The 25,319-nt window shown below is 41.1% G+C and overlaps 1 protein-coding gene across 2 annotated transcripts; it reads left to right on the top strand.

The window, feature by feature from the left end:
- Nucleotides 1-2,261: 2,261 nt before the first annotated feature.
- LOC120957005 (FK506-binding protein 2) lies at nucleotides 2,262-23,821 on the top strand. Of its 2 annotated transcripts, none has more exons than XM_040378904.2 (4): nucleotides 2,262-2,388; nucleotides 5,080-5,257; nucleotides 22,500-22,588; nucleotides 22,667-23,821. In XM_040378904.2, the coding sequence occupies exons 2-4, from the start codon at nucleotides 5,082-5,084 to the stop codon at nucleotides 23,035-23,037; spliced, it is 636 nt and encodes a 211-aa protein (XP_040234838.1). In that variant the 5' UTR covers nucleotides 2,262-2,388; nucleotides 5,080-5,081; the 3' UTR covers nucleotides 23,038-23,821. The 2 variants fall into 2 exon arrangements, with proteins under 2 accessions (XP_040234838.1, XP_040234841.1); XM_040378907.2 differs by lacking the exon at nucleotides 2,262-2,388 and adding an exon at nucleotides 3,112-3,244.
- The last annotated feature ends 1,498 nt before the right edge of the window (nucleotides 23,822-25,319 follow it).

Below are 25,319 nucleotides of genomic sequence, written 5' to 3' on the forward strand. Positions count from 1 at the left end.
CGATGTTTAAGTTTCAAACTTGAACCAACTTAATTTACCACATGCGCCTTCATTATATTATCCATGTTGAAATGAAATTAACAATAAAGGGTAGTCGATAGTTTGTATAAAACGTGACTATTTCATTCTTCGTGGTTTCATCAAAATTTAACTATCCAAACAACCCGTCGTATCTTAATCAAGACCTTCATTTTTTAAATTCACATTAAGCTTTGTTAATATTGACGTTCATGGTCACCGACAATTAACATTCATCATTTTGATTATCAATTTTCTAGTCTCTACCTAGGATCGAAATCTTTCGCCGTAAGACAAAGATTCAGCAGTACAGTGCGAAGAATAGAGATTATTGATTGTGTAAACATGAATGCTGGTGTTAATTGCTCACGAAACTACCGAATGTTGCTGCATGATAATCAAAAGAAAAGTGTTGGATTGGAGTAGCGTCACGAAACAATCCTAAGATGCACGTGCGTAATTTACCATGGAGCTATAGAAGGCAAATTAATGGAGTCTCGAAAGAGCAGATTAAAAATCGAAGTATGAATTTCTACACCCAGAAAAATTTAAAAATCTTTAAAGCTAAACAAATATGCTCGAATGTGCCGAAATAAAGTGGTTGCTTAGACACAACAGCATTCTATTCTAGACAAGTGCATCCAAAAGAAAAAAATGAAAGCTGATAGCTCAAGTAACAATTCATATCTTGTTTCTTTATATTGTTCATTGGCATTTAGCTGATGGTAATTTAAATTCAAATAATAGCATACATTTAGGGGTAAATACTCAAAGAAATTTAAGTTGAACGTTTTATTTTCAAACAAATTTTGAACGATTTAATGTTATTTGACTGTTTCAAATACAAACGAAAAATAATCTTAGAAAATAAAATATAAAATACTCATTTGATAACAATTTAAAGCTATCTTATCAGTTTTACATCAACGTTGAAGTCACTATATTAAAAAAAATGTTTCACTGTCTCTTCATGCACACAATACGTTTGTCTCGCTTGAAGAGCAGTGCATACACCAAAAGGAAGACGGTTGGATGTGTAGAGAGAAACAGCGGCCTCGGAGATCTCTTTTTTTCTTGATGGCGACATAGCGAAGCATAGAAAAAGTTATGCTCAAAGCTGTAAGAGCGAGCACAATCGATATGAAACAGAGCTAAGAGATGAATTCATTCACACGGACCTGTTGCTTCAATCGAATGAATTTTAGCAGGAGTGTTTCTACTGCAGTACATCAGTTTTATGGATAAAAACATCTAAAATTTCTTCTAAAAACAAAACATAACAAACAAATTTCTAAAGACGTATGGAACAGCAATTAATCACAATAACATTTGTTACTGAATTTTAGATAAACATGGACCAATGAAATTGACGTTTTATTCATACTTCTAGGCCATTGAACAACAGTTGGACACCATACAAAATTATTTGCCAGTTTTCAAGTTGATTCGACGTCTTTTAATGGTACTTTTCCTAATAAGTTAGTTGTCTTTTTTGGTTTAGGGCAGTCTTTATATCTTCAACTTTTAAAAGATATTTTTTTAATTAATTTACATTTATTCAACGCTATGTACTTCATAAACATAAACAAATATTAAAATATTTCATCATATTCTTTTGTAAAATATTCTATCCCAAACAGAATTCATACTAAAAAAATTCAATATAAAACGTAAATCGTAATCCTATTCAATTGTATGTGGGAACTACTAAAATAGATGTACAAACATATTCGATAGAAGTTCACCTTACATTATCATCTGATTCAAAACGGCACACACACACTGTAACACAGTGTGTTCATTCGAGCAAATCGCGACAAACCCACCCCAAACGCGTTGTAATCTGTGTAATGGTGGTATGCGTACATTCCAACACGCAGCACACAGTGGGAGAACGTTTCAACTTTTATCTTTATTTATTTTGCAATTTTTGAAAATTTAGCATTTTCTTAATCACCTATGAGCTGAGTTCATTACATCCAATGATGTAAAAATGAATAAATTATGTTAAAGATATTTTTTTCTATTTATACTAAAAAGATTGACTTAACCGAAATAACCGAAACTCAAGAAAAATACGAAAAATCACGCAAGTCAGTCCCTTAAATGCAAAACAATGTTATCAAACCACCCAAAAAAAGCCCAAAACAATTGATTTTCATGTGTCAAGATATCCGCTATCGGAATTCCGCTCACACCATCATATTGTGACGGCTCACCGTGCGTGTTTTGGTGTATTGTGGCGGTTTGTTCCGAAGCGTACAAGTATTAACCCGTGCGAACGTCCGTACAGTCGGTGTGTGAGCTCGAACGGAACGGAACGGAATAGTTAGTAGTAGAACAGTGATAGATCGCACAGCAAGCAAAAAGGTGAGTGTACGGCTGTGTAGAAGCTGACCAGAGTGTTGTGCTCGTTAAGATTTTCTGTTCCTTAGATTCGTTTTTGAAAGTTGAAGGTATTTGTGGCAACACAGCGTGGACACGTTGTCAACAGCGATTGGTTCAAGACTCTGCGTGTCTGTGTGCGACTTCTTACGTCGAAATTTGTAATCACAGAAATTCTCAAACTATTTTTCGTCGAACAATTAACCTCCACGTGCCACGTTCCAAGAACCGTTCCAAATCGCACGATGATCGTCTTTCGTGACGTTTACTTCCAACGTGGCGCAGTTGTAGAATTCGCCCTCGGACCGGGCTGTCTAGCGGCTGCAAACGTCATCGCCACTTTTCCCTATCAGCATGTTTTTGCGTGCGTGCGAAGGTTTAGATGTGTGCCTGTTTGGGGGAGAGTGAAACCGAGATAGAGCCGAGCGAGATGAACAAAACGGCGAGATGAGAAGCAGCTAAAAGCTAGCTTGAGTTAAAGCGAGACGGCTCGATTTGTGACGTTGGTGGTGGTGGTGGTGGTGGTGGTGGTTGCAACATAAGCAAGTACGGCATGAACCGGTCCCTTGCAACCACCCTCTGCAACCCTGTGCCGCAAGCACAGTGAACGTATCCGGGGAAGCAGGCGAGTTTGTTACTCCCCTCCAGGGGCGCACACCGAGATAGGACGGCGCGCATAAGTCGCGAAGAAAGTTTACTGCCCGGGAGCAATCTGGACTACTTTCAATCTGCTCGCTGTCGACGGCGGTCGCCCATACCTCGTCGCTTCTTGTACAGCTCAGTGCGTCCTCAGCTCTGTTCCACACGAGTACCGGGTCTTTGCCGCGGTCGGATTCTTGCGGTGCGTGCGTGTGGCGTTGTTTGTTGTTAAGCTTGGCCTCAGTTTTTGCTCTCCACTATTAAGCTCCGCTTAGACATTGCAATTGTTTTTTTTTTTCATTTTCTGTGCCGTGTCTGTTTAGTTAGAAAAAGTGTGCAACGAAAAACGAGCGACAGGTTAGTAATGTTCGCAAAAAACATCGTTCATGAGAAATCGCATTCCCGGATCCTCGCCGGAATAGATCCGGTTTTGGCGCTTCAAACCGGATAAATGGGTGGCATTCTCTGTCGAATGGAGAAAAACAACGCCCGGTTGGGGCGGTAGTGGAAAAAAAGTGAACGTTTCGAATACCTTCCCGGGAGATGCCGAAAACCGGCGGCAGCCAACATGAGTGGAGCGACCGTATTCCAGGTGTTTCCATGAGGAATGTTGGTACAGCCAGCCAAAGAGCTAGCTTTCAAATGCCGTTATAAAACGGAAAGAGGGTGACGATCGTTTATCGAGCTCCGTCTAATGTCTACGAATAAGGAGAAACACGATCGTGGTGTGCATAGTAGGTGATCGTGCTGGAGAGAATACGCAGTTGTTTTCGTGTTTTAGTACACAACTGGTAGAATGCAACATTCCAGGTTAAGGGAATGCATGTGCCCTTTTTAGGCGCGAGGATGAGAATGAACCTGGGCAAAGTGGGACACAGCACAGAAACATTGTGCGCTGGCAACTGCACGGTCACGATCACGGACCGATCGTTTGTTGCAGTTCACCCCTGCTGTGTATGTGAGGGGGCAAGTGCAAGGTCAAATTTGCGTTGCATTTATCGCTTGATTATTGGCTTTTGCTAGCGGATTTTTTGTGTTGTTGCTTCTAATTTGCCTTGCTGCTGCGATCGTTACGTAAGCTCTTATCGTGTGGGGAACGCAGCACCACACAAGGCGGAGGAGTGGAAAAGGTCACAACTCACATACGATAACGATAGGGAGTGCACGCGCGGGCGAAAATAATCATGTCTGATTGCGCGAAACGTTTCGAAATAATAGAAATACCAGGTGCACCAAGAGCTTCACGGTTTCAAAAACAGTTTATTAAAAAAGAAACGTAATTAAGACCATGACATCAAAGTTTAAGAAGAATAACTAAGTTAATAGTTTAATTGATACACAAACATGAAACTTTAGACTTGAGTTATATTGCTAAGTGAGAGATTACTGATGGAAATTATCACGTTTTTCATTCATAATTAATGCAATTTCACCGATAAGCTACAATAACAAATTTATTGTAGCTAGTAAAGCATAGATTTGAGCAATTTGGTCATATAAATACACTGTAGATTCATCTAATTTTGTTTCGTTTTTTTTTATTGTTCCTAATATACTTTGAAACAACCTTATTTGTGGAATGGTACATTTAGGCAACTATCATTTATTGTAAAATGATACTGTTATAAATGTGTAAAATGCTGAGCTGTTCGGTTCTAACGTTTGGTTACTATTCCTATTAAATACATATCCAACAAGTATGGCTTTTAACATAGGATTATAATAGGAATAGGTTACAAACGTTCCTTATAAGAATAAAGATAAAGAAGGTTTTGGAAGAGATTTCTTCATAATTTGAACATATAATAGGTAAACAGTCAACAAAATGTTGCAGAAAATCACAGATTTATTTTATTATTAGTACAGTTACAGTTTATACAGTTTATACCTAAACTTCTCTGGAATGAGAGTCTCAGTACTAACTTAAACTGTGAACATAATCTCCACACTTCTATTATGATTTGTCCTGTTTTAAATTACCTCCCTATCGCGCGATTCCATTGATTTTACCATTGTCCATTATTTTCCCCCTTACAGAGATGCTTTCCAAACTCATCGTCCTGTCGTGCCTGGTGGCGGTGGCCATCTGCGAGTCCAAGCTGAAGGTGGACGTGGTGAGCGTGCCCGAGGGCTGCACCGTCAAGTCGAAGAACGGCGACATGCTGACGATGCACTACACCGGCAAGCTGACCGACGGAACCAAATTCGACTCCAGGTAGGTGCTGATGGTGGTGAAAATGTGTTAAAACGGCCTCCGCCGAATGGTCTAATTATGGTGAACCTTAACAGTACGGTTGCACGGCGTACTGAAGCGCGGCTTATCAGCGTTCGCCGATGCATTTGAGGGAAAATTGATGCTACTCTCTCTCTCTGTGCACAAAACACACACACACACACACGCGAAGGGGATGACACGGTAACATTCAACTGATAATCCGTCGGCGGTCCCATTTTTCGGTCCCCAACGGTCAGCCAACGGTGAGAGGTGTCAATAGGTGCCACAGCAGACGCATTTTGTCACTCACTTTTCCTCGTGACCAACGGTTTTATATCGCTTTTACGTCCCAACCGGTCGAATGCAGTGTGCGCGTGTGTAAAGACAGGCAAGGGGCAATACATTCTACAATTTGCCATAAATTACCAATCTCTCAATAAAGCTTTTCACACGTGACGTTGCTGCGTAGTTGCTGAATGGAAAACCGCATTGCGTACGGCTACAGCGTGTCTGGGTGGTTAGGTGATCTTTATGCAGCTGATGAGTCGGCCAACCGAACATTGTGCTCGGCTGAAGCTGCTTTTATGCTGGGGTATTATTCGCGATGTTTATCAGGATGTTTTTTGATTTATGGTAACATCGAGACGAGAATTGTACAGATTAATTGTTTTGATTAAAGTTAGCTGCGTGCATTACGGTCAATAAGTTGTTTAATTTAAAATTCTATATGTTCAATTATACATAAATAGTTTTCTCACAATTTTTCATTCTTTTTTGCCATGTTATTCAAAGCATTTTTCGTAAAAATCTCAATCTTCTAAGCAATTATCTTACCTACCGCATGAAACGCACCTCCAAAGAACCTCCCCCTTTGTCACGAACATGAGCGATTTGGCCTCATCATTTATGAATGAGCAACAGCCCTTGAGGAATCGGCCAAGGCGGGAGCGTATTTTTTCGCCCGCGCCCGGTACGCACCATCAGTAAAACGATTTACGACAACCCCTCCGCGAGACTTTGGCCATATAAGACCGTGTAGCTGCCGGAGCGTTTTGATGCTTCGTGGGTTTGCAGATTTATGTGGGAATAATACCACCGTTTCTTGAGTGACTGATTTTTCCGCAGAGACTCACTGGCAAGCAAGGGGTATGGGATGATGGGGGAATCAATTTGGGCACAGGTTCATCTTTCGGGTGGCAAACGGAAAAGCACTTCCGATACGGTGGCTGTCGTGTCCGGTGCTATTTGCATTCTGTGCTGCATCGAAAGAACGAACTGAAGCCGAAGCGAGACAGCGATTGTGTATTGTTACGGAGAGGGGATGACACCGTAACACTGATCTGATGTAGAGCCTGCAAATGACAGCAGGTCGTTCTGAGGGGAAGAGGTTAGCACAATACTGCGAATTAGTTACAGTTTGTAATCGAGCTTGAACTGAAGCGTGCTTGATGAGCTGTCGATGACTGAACGATTAAAAAGAAAGGGAAAAGGATTTTACTTCCAAATCCAATACTGTTTGTGACAATTTATCGAACAAAACCCCTTTCTAAGATGCATTAAAACATTGAATACGGGGAAAGTAATGGTTGATGCAAGTAAGTAAGGCGCTCTTCACTCAAACACACTGTTGTTTCGCACTAAAAACGACACTCTTTCGTGTTTCATCATCCGAGGACAAACTTTCTCATCATTTAATGCTCATCACGTGCCAGATGCAACCACAAAACCATGAAGATTGGTTCGTGTTTAGTGATCACATCAAATCGTTCCCATCAATTTCAAGTACACGAGCCATATTGAAACACTGTTTCGGCGTACCTTTGGTGTTATTAAGCCCATCTTCACTCACAAAAGCCGGTTTTTTGTTTATAATCGCGTCATGGTGCCAAGCGTTAATTACTGAGATGAAGGCCAACATTTTGGTTTCCACTTGCACGAAAAGAGGCATCAAAAGATCTTTTTGCAGTGGCGACGCATCGTTAACGAGCCAGAAGTAATCACCGATCGCTTACCGTGAGTTTGGAGCGCCTTTTTTTTACAATGCCTGCTATGCATAATACATCTTATCCACGTTGAATGCATAACGATTTGAAACGATCCTAACGACACTAGCAAGCTTTGGCAAAACCCAACCAAGACGCACCCGAGCCTACCGTTCAATTATTCAAACTATCATCGCTGGCCGAATAATTGAAGAGTCTTCGCGCATCCCGCACATCGAAGTGCAGCAAAACGGTGAAGGTATTTTTATCGCTGCGTTTCACACTGCGTTTTAGTGCCATCGGTCGGTGCGCGTATATTACGTAAAGTGCGCGACCCAAACACCTATCGGTCCTGAGGAGCGGTGGTCCCGAGGGCAATCTCCTACAAATCGTCTAACGACGATTATGTGTGCCTGGACCGCCCGGCTGCGGTTTGCGCTGAAGAATTAGGGAATGTGTGTGTGTGCGGGTTTTTTTTTTACTGTTACTGCCACGGACGCGGTGTACTGATACTGAGTACTTTCACTTCCACATCGTTTTCGTGTTTAACAGGACAAGCGTTTTGAAAAGGCTTCACGGCATGGTGGCGCCAGCAGACGCACCTGGTGACGTGTTTTACATCGTGATTAACGCAACGAACAAAAACAAAAGCAAGAGAACTGTCACTTTTTTAGGGGCAAAACGCTACACTTGAACAAACGTAGAAATTGTGCAAGTGGAGCTTCCGTTTTGTGCAAAAAAACGGACATTCCACCAAATGAAGATAGAAAGTTGGTTAGTTTTTTTTTTGTTATTTAGCTTCCTTCTTACTATTGCCTAGGACATACTATAGTATAGCATTTTGGTGCAGCTACCACAGAGGTCGCGTGGATTAAATCGTGCCGGAAGGTGGGCACGATGCTCCCCGATGGTTGTTAGTAGACAAAGAGAGAGAGACAGGGAGAGTGCTTTGAAATAGAAAGCCATAATCACGAAGTCACTGTGTTTGCTTCGTGATGCAGGAAGGCATCTGCCCTTCGAAATGGAAAAGGGAAGTGAAATGCATGGGTTTTATTTCCCGCCACCAGTGGGAAACACGTGGGAACTACTGTTCAAACGTCTAACAATGCGGCGCCGAAGAAAGAAGAGAGTACGAAGGCTCACAAAAAAAACAAACACGATGAGCATAACTCTGTTGCATGCGGGTTATTGGCGCCTAACCGAAACTGCATTGGTTGCGCACTTTAAGCGGATATTTGCCCCGACCAGACGCGCCGGAATGGGGAAACAATCGTTCCGCCTCCTTTGGGATTGAATAGAAAAAAATGGGTTTGTTTAATTGTTAAGCACTGTGCACACACGTTTCCATGTAATGCTCCTGGTAAGGTGTAAACAGCAACGGCGGGCGCGCTTTTACATCACCGATATGGTTGGGTGGATTATCTGATACGAGCACCTTCATTAGCACCCGATGGGGTAGCTCCACACAGTGAATGATGTTATTTTTTGAACAAAAATGTACGGCTCGTTGGCCCTCTGACAGCTGACAGTGGTTTACCCTTTGGAAGGTATTAGGCTTGTTTGATGGAGCCTCAGTGCGGTGAATGTAACCGATGATCATGCGCGTGAAAATATGCATATTGTAAAGAGTTCCTGTAGCTTAAGTTTGTTTTGCAGTTGTGTTAAAAAATTGCAATATTTTTATTGCATAATTCTTTCAAACAGTTCATTTCCTAGTTGCGCAGAGCTTGACTTACGAGGTTCATCGAATTGTTCAGTACTTGTAGGAAGGAAGGAACACCACATGACTCATGTATTTTTAATATGGAAATTAAACTCTGGTATTGATTCATAATTTTCAAATTTTACGGTTTAAGGATATAAATTTGTATGCCATTAATTGTTTTAGTTACAAGCGACTTATCTGCCCCTATCTGTATTTTGAGTGTATTTCAAGAACACAATAGTAGCAGTCCATTGTACATACATCTGAATAAATGAAAAACTTTTTTCTGCTTGGGAATTTTAATTTAGCGTTGACATTACAGCTATGCTCTAGTATTTTTATTATTTAAGTACTCCTAGGCTTGTTACACTAGCTGGATATGTTTAAAAGCATATAAAAATGCTGCAATCTAACGTGCTTCGAATGAAGTTATTAAGGTTCTTCTTTCAATTTTTACCCAACTGCACACCCCAATTTTTGATTGATTGTAATTTATTACTTCTCAAATTTTTGAAAAGTGAATTGCTTTGCGCAGAATTAATTTTTGTTTTCGTGCTCTAAACCCTACTACAACTCAAATATACAATTGACGGCATGAATTTTGCTCTTCTAAAGTAAAAAAAAAAAAAAAAAAACAAACCTAATACCGCTCATGTTCTGCATGGAAGAACTGCGTTATCCATCAAATACGACACCGCACGTGGTATGCATGCGTGTCAGTGTAAAAAATGAATACTACGCTTTTTTCTCATACCACTGCATGTTTGCCTTATTTGTCTGCATTCCAATGGTTAGTCATCAACATACATCAATGAATAGAAAATTCGGAAAACACGTGGATTCCTTGCAAGTGAAAAATGTCAACTGAAGCCTTTAAATTCCAACCGAAACATGTTTGCTGAGCTAGCTTTATTCTTTTTTAACTCCTAGCATCAATCAACACAAATAGTCTCTGAACCTCTTACCAGAGGTCATCTTTATTTACTGAACCGGCTCATTTGCACCTTAAGCTTAATGTAGCACCCAAGTGAAAAGAAAAAAAAGCTCCTCTTTTTAAAAACAACCATCTTTTACCACCGCACGCTTATGTTCGGTAAGATTTATTGTAAAAACCTGAGAGGTCTCCAAGTGTGCAAACTGAAAGAGTGGAGCCTGTAGAACAGTTTCACCCCACTCCCAATGGTCAATTTGAAAATTAATCCGACTTATTCGCGAGCAACACGAAAGAATGTCGTTTGTACCGTTCGCCCGGTAATGTACCCGCTAGTACCCGGAAGCATAAAAACAAGACACACCGTCAATCGCGCCACACAGCACAAGATCACCATGTCCTGGCTGGGTGTGAGTGTACACTAGCACCCCCTTTTTTTACGAACACGGTGTGCAAAGTAACACAAGCGGTATTTTAGTAGCACTTTAATGTCACCCGCCCGTGTAACGTGTTTATTATTCATGTTGCTGGCGCGAACAGTAGTATGCTGACTGGTTCGCTACAATCCTCCGAGCGAGCCGACGTGATACGATGGTCGGCAAAGCGGTTAAAACGGCGAAGGAAAAAATCTTCTCAAGTATGGGGAAACAAAAATACACATACAAACACAAACGTGTACGTAAAGTGAACGGAAATCGCGAAAAACCACTACTAACCAGTTGGTAAGAACATGATCATCCTCAAAGCGGGAAGCAAGTTTGTCTACCAAAGCTACACTGGGAATGGGGAAGATGCTTCTTCCGGCACGGCTCAAAGGTAGCGCTTCAACATTGCTAAAGAGCCCGGAAAATGGGACATAATATTGCAGCAAGGCTCGTTGCACACTTTGCTCAGTTGCCCGGTGTGGTCGGACGCATGGTTTCAGTGCAGGTTACACAGCCATGGCATGTGCCTCTTTCCTTGGGACTCGCATATGTTTTATCGTCCTCGGGGACGAATGGTCTCGCATCAGGATATCAAGTTTTGTCATATTACAACCCCTCAACGCCGTTGCGTAGGAAAAAAAAAGACGAAAAAAGAGGTCAGGAGACAGCGTTAGCTGAGGAGCAGAGAAAAGACGCACCGAAGGCCTGAAAGATGAACTTCAATCTCATCAATTATGAAGCAGATCGCGCTGTTCCGAGATTCTTTTTGCGCTACGAAGCCGGAATTGTTCGGGGATAGGCTTCTCGTTGCACGATCGTTTACTAACAGGACATTGTACCTTTGCGTCCCATCAATGCTGCAGAAGCTCCCCGTTTAGTATCGATGGAGCTAAAGCACTTGTTTGGGATTTTTCTTCTTTTCAAAGGGAACGGCAAGAAAAGCGAACTAAATTAAGGACTTTTGCACACGTTATCGTTCGGGGAAAAAGAGAGTTTTTTTTTGTTTGCTTGCCACCAAAGTCCCATCGGTGGGAATGAGTTTGATTGTCGGGCTGAAAGGGAGAGTAACGAGAAACGTGAGTGATTGCTGATGTAATGCCGGAAAATCACTGCTTCCATTGATGTGCACGTATGGGAGCTTTGGGTAAGAAATTTGGATAACATACAAGGGCGCATTGTTGCTGATGGGAGGGTAGACATGCGAGATGCAAAACAGCGTTGGGAGTTCCGAAGTGAATTCAATCAATCAGGACTCAGTATGCGTTATGCCAGAAATGCTCCAATTTAAGTGTAATTTTCAGGTTAAAGATTTTATTTAAATTTAAATCTCGAGTAAACCTTATTTATGAACATAAACAAGTATGCTTAGCCATGGATAACAATTTTAAAGTGGAATTGAAGAATGAATAATTACGAATCAAAGTGTTGTAGTATACATTTTATGTGATAATGGAACTCCTCAATACTGCTTATAGCAAACTATTATTAGTTCAATCGGTTTACCTACAAAACCTCCAAAAACTAAAATTTGAATACTATTTAATCCAGTGCCTATAGATAATTCAACACTTCAACAACTGAATATTTAGATAAAAAAGAAACGTTAAAAAGCTAAATAAAACTGTAATTGTTTAGTATTTTAAAAAAATCTTTTTGACTCTTAGCAACTCTCTTAAGACTTAAGACGCTCTTTACACGCAAAAAAATATCCAAAAATTACATTACCTTTAAACTTTAAACAAGGGATATCAAATACTTTTGAACTATTTAAGTGACTTCTAAAACTTATAAATACGAAACAAAGTGGAGTACTTTTTAACAAACCCAAGAACTCATCAATAATATTACTTTTTAGATCTCCTTAAATTATTGTATACAAAAACATAGATACAATTGTCTCTTCTAAACGCAATTAAAGCTATATTGTTTCATCCTTGTCTTTGAAACCATCTTCTCCAAGGACTACCTCAAGCTTTATGACCGTAATCTTACGCCTTCCCCCGTTTACCTTTTTAGCTGCAACTGCAAGTAGCGACAAATTGAAACATAATCGGGTCATTCTGGTCGAGCTGCACGGCAAGCACAGCAAAGTTAATAAATCTCAAAAGAAGGCAGGCTAGCGTTTGCCGCCAACTGCAAGATAAGCGTGCCATGCGAAGGGCTCATAAGAAGCCACCACCGCTGACAGGAGCCGTAATGACATTCTATCGAGCTAATTTCCGGAAATATTGTGACTGGCCTGTGGCGTGTCTAGGAGCAGTATCCACCCACCTTGTGTATCTCCTCTGTCTTCACCCCCCTCTTCTTCAGTGTGGTGTCTTGCATCTTATCACACCGAAAGAACGACTATAAAAATGCTGCTTTCGCATCGTAGAAAGTTTCAATTTTTATGACAAGACACTTTACGCTCCGCTGCGTGTAGGTCGGGCAGCGCTCGTCTAGCCGCGTGGTCAGACCACGAGAGCAAGAGATAGGAAAAGAATCTCCTCAGTCAAAGGGTAGCAATATGTCATCAACCGTCTTGATGAGGATGTTGAAGGGGATTTTGTTATGAATTTTTACCACTCATACCACCCAAAACGCTCACGTGATGGGGTTGGGATGTGTGCGTTATTATTTGAGCTTCCTGCTACGCCACAGAACGATTCCACCACACTAACGGAGGAAAAGTGATAAATTAAGCGTTCTTATGGCGCCTCTCTTCTCCTTACACTGTGCCCTGCCAGAGGATGTCGTCATAACATCATTATAAAATTTTCAACCGCTTCAAAACACCGTGCCACGAGATTCATGCACTGGAGGTGGAAAATGTTTTATGAGTGGGAAATTTGTTTCCCATTTGATCTCGCTTCTCGTGTGCACGTTTGCCACACAACCTTTGTGCTTGCCACCTTGTACCGTGGTCCTGCCGTGTAGGCTGTACCGTTGCCCGTTACACGTTAGCCGTTTGAGTTTGCATGCTTGCCTGTTTGCCAGCCCGCTTTTCCGGTAAATCCCTTTAATCGGCCACTCAAGGATGCTCATACATGTGCTATGCGACCGTGTTCGAGCACTACTTCGGGGCGGTTCGTCCCGAGGTTGAAACTTTTGCTCCCGTACCGTAGCTGAAGTGTGCGCGTTGTTGTTTCAAGCAATTTTATCTCTGTTCGTGGCAAGAGATCCTGCTCTATCGCCTAAACCTATCTTTTTTGCATTGCACTTCGTAGTCTACATTGCAGGGGGGAGGTAACAATTTTGCACACAACAACCGCACCGCGGAGCTAGAGCAATGAATGGGGAGGAAATTTCGCAACGGCTGTGGATAAAAACAATTGGATAAATCAGATATTCATGCAAAAAATCTAATATGTATGACTACACTTGTCTCATTTTCATAAGAGCAGTTGGGAGTCCATGGGATCTCCAGCCCCTCAAAAAGTAACCCTAACCGAACCGGTTTTACTCCTACAATTGCAACGCGCACACACGGTCGAAGGGATTACGGAAGCGAAATCTCCAAATTCTGGGCGCGAATAAATGTGGGAGCTTTAGCAGTACAGGGAGGCGATTCTCCTAGCCCAATGTGTCGGTATTTGTTTCCATTGCCATCAACAATTCGCAATTGGTTGGAACGAACGAAGGCACCCGCCGGGGGACGCGTTACCATACCGTAATGCTTCGCGAATTCTCGGCGAGGACTCGAAGGTGTAATTTTATACCACATTTACATGCTATAATGCTGGCACAGTGTGAAACCAAAGCTCTTTAACATGATCCTTGTTTCAAAGTGTTAAAATTCTTCACCTTTTTTTTAAAGAAGCCTCTTTAAGAGTTTCGGCCGACTTTCCAATTTTTCTTCCTAAAAAAAAAAGGTTTTTGCTTCTCTTTTTTTTTAATCAACACTTAAAACTTCCCCTGATCGATTGCGCGGTCAGTAAGCGTATTCCTGACATGTAGGTGAGATAAATCTAAACGATTTTGATGAAGTAGTCAAGCGAAAGCCTCATGTGCTGCGCCACTCCTGCCTCGATGCATAATGTATCAACCCAAAGGCAATGGTTGTGCCTTCGAGGAAAGGGTTCAAATGAGCACAGCAAAAGAAATGAAACCCTTGGTTGGGTCTTGGAATTCGGGAACGATGGCATCGTAAAATTCAAGTAAGAGCACACACACACACTCACAGTTCTCATTTTGGAGCAGTACAACTATTCCACGGAACGTGTACTGTAACATGTTCCCTGTTTTCAAACAAACAAATCTTACAGCTGTGGTCCAACGTGTTTTTATAAGGAAAGAAAAGGGGGGAAAAGTACCCAACGCCATCCAAATTCGGTTGATAAATTTTTAAACAGATACTGCATGCTTGTCGGCTGCTGACGTATCGACTGTCGACGCAGAGATCACACTGTCCACGGGTGCCCAAGTTCACGCGGCATCTGCTCGCGTGTTCTAGCGTCATACTAGCTGCAAAAAAAACAGCTGCAGCAGTATTGCTCCCTGTCATCCTGGCGAAGATAAACGCGAGAGTGCAAATAAAACACAGCACAAAGAAAGCAAAGCAGTCGCTCCCTTGCCTGTCATTTGAACAGGGCTGTCAACAGGGTACAAAGTTTGGCAACACTTTCCCCTTCACTTTCCTGGTCACACAATTGTGTGGACGTTGTTGAGGGTGATAAAAGTTTTAGTCGCTACAGCGATTTGATCGATCGAATAGGCGACGGATCGGTTGGGAAACAAGTTTTTCGTTATGTTTTGAAGGAGCTTTTGGAAATTTAATTAAACGAAACTTTACTTAATGGTACAGCTGCACTGAATTAGTAGGTTAGGAAACTGAATTAAAGGTTAACTTAATTGAGAAACTGTGTTACAAAGGTTATTTTTTCCAAAAGTGTTACAAAAAGCATTGTTCTTTGAAATTTAATGACTGTAACTGTATATTCATTTCTCTTTTTTACATCTTACTCAAGTTGAGCTTCTATATTACTTGTTGATACATCTAAATGTGGCCAGCGTGTGTAACTTTAGACAATTTAGCACTGTATCCTTTAATCAACCAATAGTAAAATTTATCAGTTTTACATGTGAACTAAGATGATCCAAGGCCCTTTTAAAATTTATCTTTGAGTTTACATGTTGTACAAGTGTTCATTCAATTATCAATGAATGTAGTATCATACATGAAGCAATGATTGAGATAGTTTATTATGTTAAAGGTGTATTTTAGGCTCTAAAGTATCATCAATCTAAAGACTTAAAATATAATTCAAAACTAAAAATTTGATGAGAGCATCGGAGGAAATGGCTTCAGAAGCTACAGCATCACCATTTCCGCGAGTCTCTGTGATATTTTGTATTAAAATTTACATCATTCTTCAAGCCCTTGTAAAAAATACTGACCATTTTGTGCTCATTCATACAAGGTCCACCAGACGGAAGAATCCTTTTGCAAAATATACAACCAAATCATAAACGTAAATAATGTAATGCTGACCTGGGATCCTTGGTTACTTAAAGCAACAGCCTCCGTTGTACTGTTGTGCTCTTCCTTGGTACTTACCTTTAACCCTGTGCGCTAGTATTCTGAACAGTACTGCCGTGAGTACCACACAACATACATAGTTTTTATGTCATCCCACAGTCTACCGAAATGGGCAAAAACGAACGTCAATTGCGTCGTAAAACAAAGCCCCACGGTGGTGCGGGATGTGTGTTTTTTTTCTGTTCACTACCTTGCCGTATCTTTAAGAACAAATTTGCAACATCCGGTACAAGCTCTGTTGATTCTTTTTGCTGCATTTGCACCCTGCAAAGGGGTACATAAATTCGATCGGTTGGATTTTTCGTGTCGTTATTTTATGGTTATGGTTATTGATATATTTATGGCGACAGTTTTGAATATTTGTTGATTCCAGAGGTTGAGCGGGGGAAAGAACTCTTTGACACAATATTGTTACAGGAAGAAAAGCATCTTCAATCTACGTCAAACAGGTGTTGTGTGATTTGAATCGCTACAATTGACTCTAGAAGCTACCTTTCGTACGGTACAGTTATGAATCAATTCGTTTAATTTCAACCCGGATGTGCTTGGAGTCATAATGTCTTGATTTACCTGTGACCTACGCGAACGACTTACCCTCAATTCCCTCTTCTGAACAACAAAAAACACAAAAAGAGCCTCCTCTTCCGAATATGGTTCATTCACAACTTTCACCTGTCTATTTTTACATTCTCCATCACATTACAACAAAACTGGGACGGTTCAAGATCATTCCAGCACGGGTCGAAAGTGCCATCAAATGCCCACTCACCGCAGCTTTACTGCACTGCGCCGCCAAAGGAAGTTTATATAATTCTTATTTTTTTATTCCCCCCGTTTTCACACTTAAATCACCCCGAATCGGACGGCCTAGCTCGGCCCGGGTGACGTGTGCGAAATTTCTCCACACAATTTCTGATGACCACAATTAGTCTTTGTGTACATCCGGAGCCGGAGCAGCCAGACATTTATTTGCCACCATTTGCCGTCTGTCATCCCGCTATCCGGAGCCACGGAGTGACGGAAGGAGGCGCCTAATTTGGTGGATGATTTTTAATTGCCTCAATCAACATGACACGACGACGATGAACCGTCCTGCGTGGAGTGTGTCTTAGGGAAACGATTTTTCCTGCTCCTACTCCTCCAAATTCCACTGGGGCATTCCGGCAAGAAAACACTTGCAGCCCTCTCCGCTTTCACAAAATTGTGGAGCACAATTCCTGGAGGAAACCACGGCGACGAATAAATCCTGTTGCTCCCATCCAAGGTGACAACCGACACCGCAAAGCGAACCACGACGTCTTGCCGAAGGAGCGTGCTTCGGGAAGGATTTGGTCGAAAAATGATCCTCCTAATTCCGGTTTGTGTGAGGCCCGGGACATACAGTCTATTGCTTGTCTTGTCTATGTACCTTGTTTTTTTGGTGGCTGTGGTGGCTCTGGTTTACATGTGATTCCTGGCCAACAGGGTATTTCCCTGCCTCGGTACACTAGCAGACAGGGTTCATTCCGGCAGAAACATCGGGCTGTACCGGGATGCTAGAGTGGAAGACACTGTCACCCACGCTGTCGAGCTCGGCTCGATGACACATTTCTTGAGCGAAATAATGTAGACATTGTCAACCTTTGGCTGGCAGTATGTGCGGTAAGCTCCCAGGGACTGGTAGCATTTGTTTATGAATGTCATTTTTCATGTTTTTCCAAGCGCAACATTTGTTTGGAGGGAGAAAGCTTCATCCTTAAGGGAACGGGGGAAAACTCCTCAAATATGGCAGGTCTAATTTAAAGTGTAAGGTAATCATGTATTTTAAGCAAACACTTCTTTAATGCCGAAGGAGAAAACAAACAGATGAAACAGAATTGAAAAAATGTTCTAAAATCGAAAAATGAAGTTCTAAAGTATGAGGAAATTGTATAAAAAGGTTAACTAAATTGATTTGTAAATATTAGACACAAAATATAAGAAAAAGGTAACTTTTTACCAAAAAGCATAAAAAAGCAAAGAAAGAGATTTGCTTCTTATAATAAGAAAATAAAGCGTGTACAACTTTGATATTATCTCAAAATGGCCAAGAAAACATTCAAACAAAAACAGTACAGTAAGAATCTTTGAGAAAGAAACGACGAACTTGCAAGTATGTAAGCTTTGTAAACAAAAATGGCTAAGACCGTGAAATGTAAATTTGAATAGCTCTTAGGTGCCACAAGTTCATTCTTTATCTGGTATGCGCGAAAAATCTCACACAGAGTGAAATACAGAGCAAAATGACAGGTGACGTTAATGGGTTGGGAGATATACAACTTCTGCTTTTGATGTTCATTCAATAATTAAGTATCTTTTCAAGCAGAACAATCACATAATTGAAGAATACATGAACTATTGACCGAGAATTAACGAAAGGCTTGACATTAAAGATCTTGGAATGATTTACTTGCGCTTTTTCATTTGTTTACGTTTCTCATCTGATGGTTGTGGTTAAGTCAGCTATCTATCAGATATTTCACGTATAATAAATGTCAGCTGTAAAATAGCTTACTTCGCTATATATTTAACTTGATGTGGCCGTTCAGTGAACATCATGTATTCTTGTAACCCCATTTTGATGACAAGGCTTACAAAAACTGTAAATTATAGCTCAAAAGTACGTCTTGTGCCTTATCAAATACACTGATGATACTTTCACATCATGAATATGATACAACATGCTTCCACTATTCTGGAGATTCCTCTATTCTTCTCTATTTATTCAATAATTCAACCATTTGCTAGGGTACCCCAACAATATCAGTATCGTTCGTACTCAATGCAATGCTTCTTCCACAATTCTTTCCATCAACCACCACCACCACAATTGTATGCATCCAAATGGATGACCAAAAGATGAGCACCGTACCATTACGTAGCAGCTGGACTGCAAATATATTCGCGATCGTTCCAAACCCTTCAAACCGGTTCCATGACACGAACCGTTGCGTAACCACGGTCAACCCGTCACGTCGTCGTGGTTGTCGTGCACTTTTTTCTGCGATTCACGTACGCATCATCAGCAAACAGCGCGCCAACAGTCGTACATTCTCGCGCAAACATAACGGGTTGTGTCGCACTCCGCCATTGCCTTTGCTGTTCTTTCTTGCCGGAAGAGCAGCGGTTGCGTTGCTTCAGCAACCCTCAGCTAAAAAAAATGTGCCACGATGCTTGATTTTTGTCGCATTTTAGCCAACCACGTATGACAAGTTTCATTCGTTCTTATCAGCGTGGACTTTTTAGCTTTTTAAATGCCGAAGAATAACAACAACTGAATCCATTCGCAAATGAACCGCGTGACTAACCCGGAAAGCAATGGAAGATGAAGAAATCGTAGCGCAAGCTGGCGTTTTCCTTCGATTAGCATCAACAGAACAGCCCGCAAAACGACACTCTATTACCCGTCTGGTGGCCCAGTTCTTGTCGCGCTCCCCACCATCCAGGTACCGTTAGAGTGTCAAGCAGGGTAAATAAAACAGCAACGCGTTGGAGAAAAGTGTAACAGCGAGGCGAAAAGTCGTGCCCTTATATGCCATGCTCGGTGCTCATAAATAATGCAAACTACTAATTTCTGTCAACGCACGGTTAGGCGGAATGCACCATCAAAGGTGTTTCCCTTACAGTGGGAAAAGGATGGAAGAGGGTTGCATATCGTTTAGCGAGTGGCTCTAACATACTAATGATGGGTACGTTCACTGATAAGGGATGAACAAATATAGATCAAACCCGTGAGTGGCTAATTGTCGACGTCATAGGGGTCGCCTTTCCTGTAGTTCGCTCGTGATGATTCACTGCATGATACCAGACAGTGAAAGTCGAAGATACATTGAGTTTTTTGGTCATTTGAAACAGTTTGCTTTGTTTTCTATCTTTTCCTTTTTTAACAATTTACTGTAATGAATATTTATAAACACTAAATATTGCTTCTCACAATGAAGCAAATGATGTTTCAAATGGAGAGCTTTGAGTCATAGAGATTATATTATTTTTTAATGTATCAATTTCAAATTCGGACACATTTCATAGATTTTTTCAAAATAATTTAAAGTTTTCAGAAGAGCTGCATCCTCTAAAAGGGCTTTCAAACATTTTTTAAATTTTAAATGGAATAGTACTATTGCTATTTATTTGTAATTAACATTAATTAAAAATTAAAAAATAAGCAAATTAATATGTTTAACTTTATTATTTTTTATTGTAATAGAAGCTTGCTTTAATGTTATGATTTACAAATAAATATTTTAGATGAATTTATATGAATTTTTAAAAAAATTTCGTTCAAATAAATAATTATTGCTAACAAAAATACTATTATATCGATTAGCCAACCTCACTTTACATTGTATTTCAAACAGTGTCAGTACCAAACAAAGATTCTGGATGGAATACAAAAGCTTTAAAATCAATTTTTTTTTCTTCAAAAATATCAATCCGGACGGCTCCTCCAGTCAGCTGTTTACTGACGCCGACTGGCGAAACAAATTAAAGTAAAGTTTTGTGCCAGCCCCATTTCAAGCCCCATTTTTGAGCCCGGGCCCTCCTCCGTGTTGCAGTGCACCAACTGCCGGGGAGTCATGATTATTTGATTTTATTACACCACCATTCCGGTGAATAATTCCACGTACCACGTCGAAACACCAGCTGGACCATCATAAGATACCTCAAACCTACTCGCTCCCGTCTGCACTGACTCCTGCAGCCCAACGAACCCCCCGGTCCAATCGTCTCCAATGTCAGCGAAACTGGGAAGTGGTGCGAAGGGGTTTAAAAAATTTAGATATTCTCCACCAGCAGTGGCAGCCGTAATCGTAGCATCCGCAACACTTCCGATGCTCGCTCAAGAGATGGCTCGACCCCGTAGGGATCGGAAAGGTCTTAAAGTCCTCTCGGCCCGGGCTTAAGACTTGGATAATTCGTTTGCGAAAGTTATTTGTTTTTGCTTCGAGCTATCAAACACGCGCAACCGTTCCGTCCAGCTGCAGAGCTGCACTATTTACAAGTGTGCGTATTGGGGTTAAAGGGTGGCTAAAGCCTCTCCCGGGCGGTGTTTCCATTCCTCCAATACTTTCACAAAGTGGTGACTCGACGCGCGAAAAAGGACTGTACACACGCTTTCACGCAAAGTGATTTGATGGCACGGTGCAGTTCCGGTCCAGTTCGGGAGGGAATGCTGCTCTTACTCTCTATCTCCCTCTCGTGGGTCGATTTGTTTTTCAAATGGCCTCACCAACTCACATCAAATAAATCGAGAAGAATTTCTTTCCCCCCCTAGGGGCTGAAAACATTTCTTTCCCAGTAGCGATTCCGGATCGACGCTGTAACCCTTCCGTCCGAATAGTTGCTGAGTGTATGAAAGTGGTGCGCAAAAAAAAAATACAGCCAAGCATCCTGTCGAACGACGAGAAGACGATATAAATGGACTGCCGGGAGATTGCACCCGCCAGAAGGGCTACAGGAATGGGGCGAAACCTCACGGATATTATTATCACCGTGGCCGCCGCTCCGGGTGTATCGGGATGCAAGAAGTGTTTTCGCTACGGCCAAACCCGAACCTAAAAACCAATCGAACCACTGCTCAATTATTAATGCTAACAGTTTTGCCGAACCTGTTCCCTTCGATCCCAATCAACATGTCAGGGTGGTGGCAGGTTTTTTCGCTCACACACAGGGAGCACAACATCAATTGGTGTAAAATGTGAGCAAGAGTTTTATTTTGCACCAACGTGGTTTGAAAAAGTGCTTTCCGCTTTTCAGACGGATCAGCAAGCTGTTCGTTCGACCGTTCGGGGCTTGGAATTCTTATTTCAATTTTCCACCAACGAATCTTTCCGATTTATTTTGGCTCCACCTGGGTAAAACACACCTACCGACGTGTCAGTTAAAGGTGTGAGAGTGTCCTTATTCCGTATCGATTACACCCTTTCCCGCTTCGGAGGCTGGGCAAACATCGCCAAGAAAGGATGTGGCATGTGTTAATATTTGCTTTTAATTACAAAAATAACATTCAAGCTTTACCACGTTGCGGAAAACGACCGAGCGTGAGAAACGGAGGAAGAGAGCTAAGGATTTGGGGTTTCTCCATCTTTTCTCCATTGTTTAATTATTCGAGCCAAATGTTTTGGGGAAAAAGGGCACAATGGTAGATTTTATGTAATTTTCCTATCAACGGACAGTGTTTGAAGTTGATTTAGTGTGATACTTGCTCGTGTTGATTCGTGGGCTTACGTGTAATTATTTCATTTATTATTCGCTACAATGTGAGTTTCGCCAGCTCAGTCTTCTTGTTTAGATGTTTTCTTTGGCCAAAAGTGTAGAATATTAATAACACTGGGCCAATTTTTTGATGGATCAGTCTGCATTTATCAATTATATAAACAATATATAGCTCATACAAAATAATAGTTCATCATGCATTGACACGATACGAGATATTCTTGATTGCGCCTAAAATTATGCAATTTTTAGTACAACTACTGTTTTGCGCATAAAACAAAACAACTAATTTTCCAGTTTATTGGCCTTTATTGCACAAATTACAACATCTGAAGTGGAATTTTCTCAATCGCTTTCACAAATTGAAGTAGAATTTTTACCTGTGCCACACAAAAAGTAGACCTCACGCAATCTTATTAATTTCCGGTCTCTCTTTCCTTATTACAGCTTCGACCGTGACCAGCCTTTCACCTTCCAGCTCGGAGCCGGCCAGGTTATTAAAGGATGGGACCAGGGACTGACAGACATGTGCGTCGGTAAGTCATCATCATCAGCCTCATCGTCTTAATCTCCGTATTCCAACCAAACTCATCCCTTTTGGTCAACCCCTGCAGGCGAGAAGCGTATGCTGACCATCCCGCCAGAGCTCGGCTACGGTGACCGAGGTGCCGGAAACGTCATCCCCGGCGGTGCCACCCTCGTGTTCGACGTCGAGCTGATCAACATCGGCGACTCGCCCCCAACCACCAACGTGTTCAAGGAGATCGACGAGAACAAGGACATGCAGCTGAGCCGCGAGGAGGTGAGCGAGTACCTGAAGAAGCAGATGGTCGCTGCCGACGGGGGCCAGGAGTCGGAGGACATCAAGAACATGATCGCCGAGCACGACAAGCTGGTGGAGGAGATCTTCCAGCACGAGGACAAGGACAAGAACGGCTACATCTCGCACGACGAGTTCTCCGGACCGAAGCACGACGAGCTGTAAGACTGTGCCCCCCCCCCCCCCGCCCTTCCATGGGATAGTGTCCCCTGGCCGTGGGACGTGGACGGGAGCCGTCGTTTCCGTCGGTTTTTTAGTAATTTTATTATAATTATCTTCCACCTTACGTTTTACAAAATACGTCGATGAAATCAACGTCCAACTTACGGTTCTATTTAACGTACGTTAGTTAGTACGCGAGACACAACTCACCGACACTCACAACGCAGAAGCAGAGTTGGGGACTTTGTTCGTACGGTTTCGAACAGTTGTTAGTGGTTTGTTGATTTTTGGTAGTTAGTCCTTTTTTGTTCCGTTGAATGGTAGTGTTTCGTTTGTGTCGGGTGGGAAAGCTTTATTTTAAAAGAAATTACACGTTCAAAAAGAGACAGCGAGAGATGCAGTTGCACACTCTAAACAACAGCACATTTCTCCCAAACGGAAACAAACGCACATCATCGCCGTTGCACGGTTCGAAGTGCACATATGCAGCGCATATACCGACAAGCATAAGCAGCATAATCATTCCCATTCGTTTTCTCTTGCTTTCGGTTTTGGTCGTGTAAATACATTCACATCACGCGGAATAGTACTTGGGGGTGGGTGAGCGATCGTGTTTCAGTTTTAGAGGAATATGATTGTAAGAACGCCATTGAGCATTGCGAAAACGTGTCCACATCATCACATGGTAACGACTACAATGTACACGAACAATACATATCACAGGAGCAAGAAGAACAACAACCATAACACACAAACACGGAAAATAAACTATTTGTACGAAAAGGAACTGCTGGGTTTTACTGGTTATTGGGTAAAACGAAAGAAATTCCAGGATGCTGGAGGTGCTAGAGAGGTGCTTTAACTGGTAACATCGACCATATGTACTGGTCATTGGTATTGGAGAACAGCTGCGGTATATTGAAATTTAATAATAAAAGAGAATTACTGTTCTATCTGCATGATCAGGACACTGGATGGTCTGATACCGATATCCAAGCCATTTTACTTATATGATTTTATATTGCACTAGAGTGTTAGTTAAACGTTGCCAAGTGTGTTAATGTTTAAGGCGACTAACTAGTGTAAATGTAACAGTTGCAAATGTTTTCGCAAATGTTTGATTTAGTTTGTTCTTTTCATTGAATTGTTTATTTTTTATACTCTTGTGGAGTGATGGATACAATTGTTTACAGTTGTCTAATAAATCGCATTGCATACATTCAGGAGGTTTTATGGCTGTTTTTTTATTGTAGTACACAGGACAATTTGTCTACCTGTGCATTCATTTGGTTAAAATACAATTGGTATTGCAGTGCAATACCAATTGTATTTTAAAAAAGTTTTTTATCATAAAGTATTTCACAAATATGTATTTGAACAGACATTAATTTACCTGTTTACACAATCATAAGAATGAATTGTCTCGCATTTTTAAGCTTCAAGATAAAGGAGGAATAAAATCATAATAATTAGCACCAGAGTAATTGAACACCAAAGCTTTTTTTTGTGAACAGAAATGATTAAGACAGCTTAAAATACTCGTTTTTCCGCCGCCGTCTTTAGTTTAGGTCTGGTTACGAATAAGTTTTCATATTCATCTGACATTGAATTCATCATATTCATCATTCAATATTTCCAGCGTGAAATATTTTAAGTAAAGTCAAATGTTTAAATCAATTCCAGTATTTTCTATTGAACTACAGTGAACCCTCTCTTATTTGATACCTCTCTAATTTGAAAAACCTCTCTTATTTGAGCATTTTCTAAAGTCCCTTCATTTCCAGTACATTTTTGTCCCTCTCTTATTTGTGTTTAACCTTTGTAATTTGAAAACCCCCTTCTTATTCAACAGACTCATCACCTCTCAAATAAAAGAGAGTTGAGTGTATCTCAATGGAGTTTGTAAGAGTGTTTAAGACTATACCGTCATCGTATGTCATGTATTAAGCAATAATATCGAACTCATAGTATGCTAAATTCATTGAAAAAGAGGAAAACAAACATTTAAGAAAGAGGAAAAGACTTAACAGCTTAACATTTAATCATACAATGTTTGATTGAAATATAACAAAAATTGAATTAAAGACATAAATTTGATGAAAATCAGTTGAATTAGCATTGCGTTTCTTGTGTTGGTCACTGTAGCTGCTAAACTCTCAACAGATGGCGCATTCATCGCAAGAGAGAAAACGGAGCATTTCGATTCGAAACAAATTTGTTACAGCATTTGAATGTTTACTGCCTAAAGCATTAGAATTTAACTATTTGCTAAGATTTGTTTAAAT

Source organism: Anopheles coluzzii, chromosome 3 (assembly GCF_943734685.1).
Source record: "Anopheles coluzzii chromosome 3, AcolN3, whole genome shotgun sequence".
Taxonomy (NCBI): Eukaryota; Metazoa; Arthropoda; class Insecta; order Diptera; family Culicidae; genus Anopheles; species Anopheles coluzzii.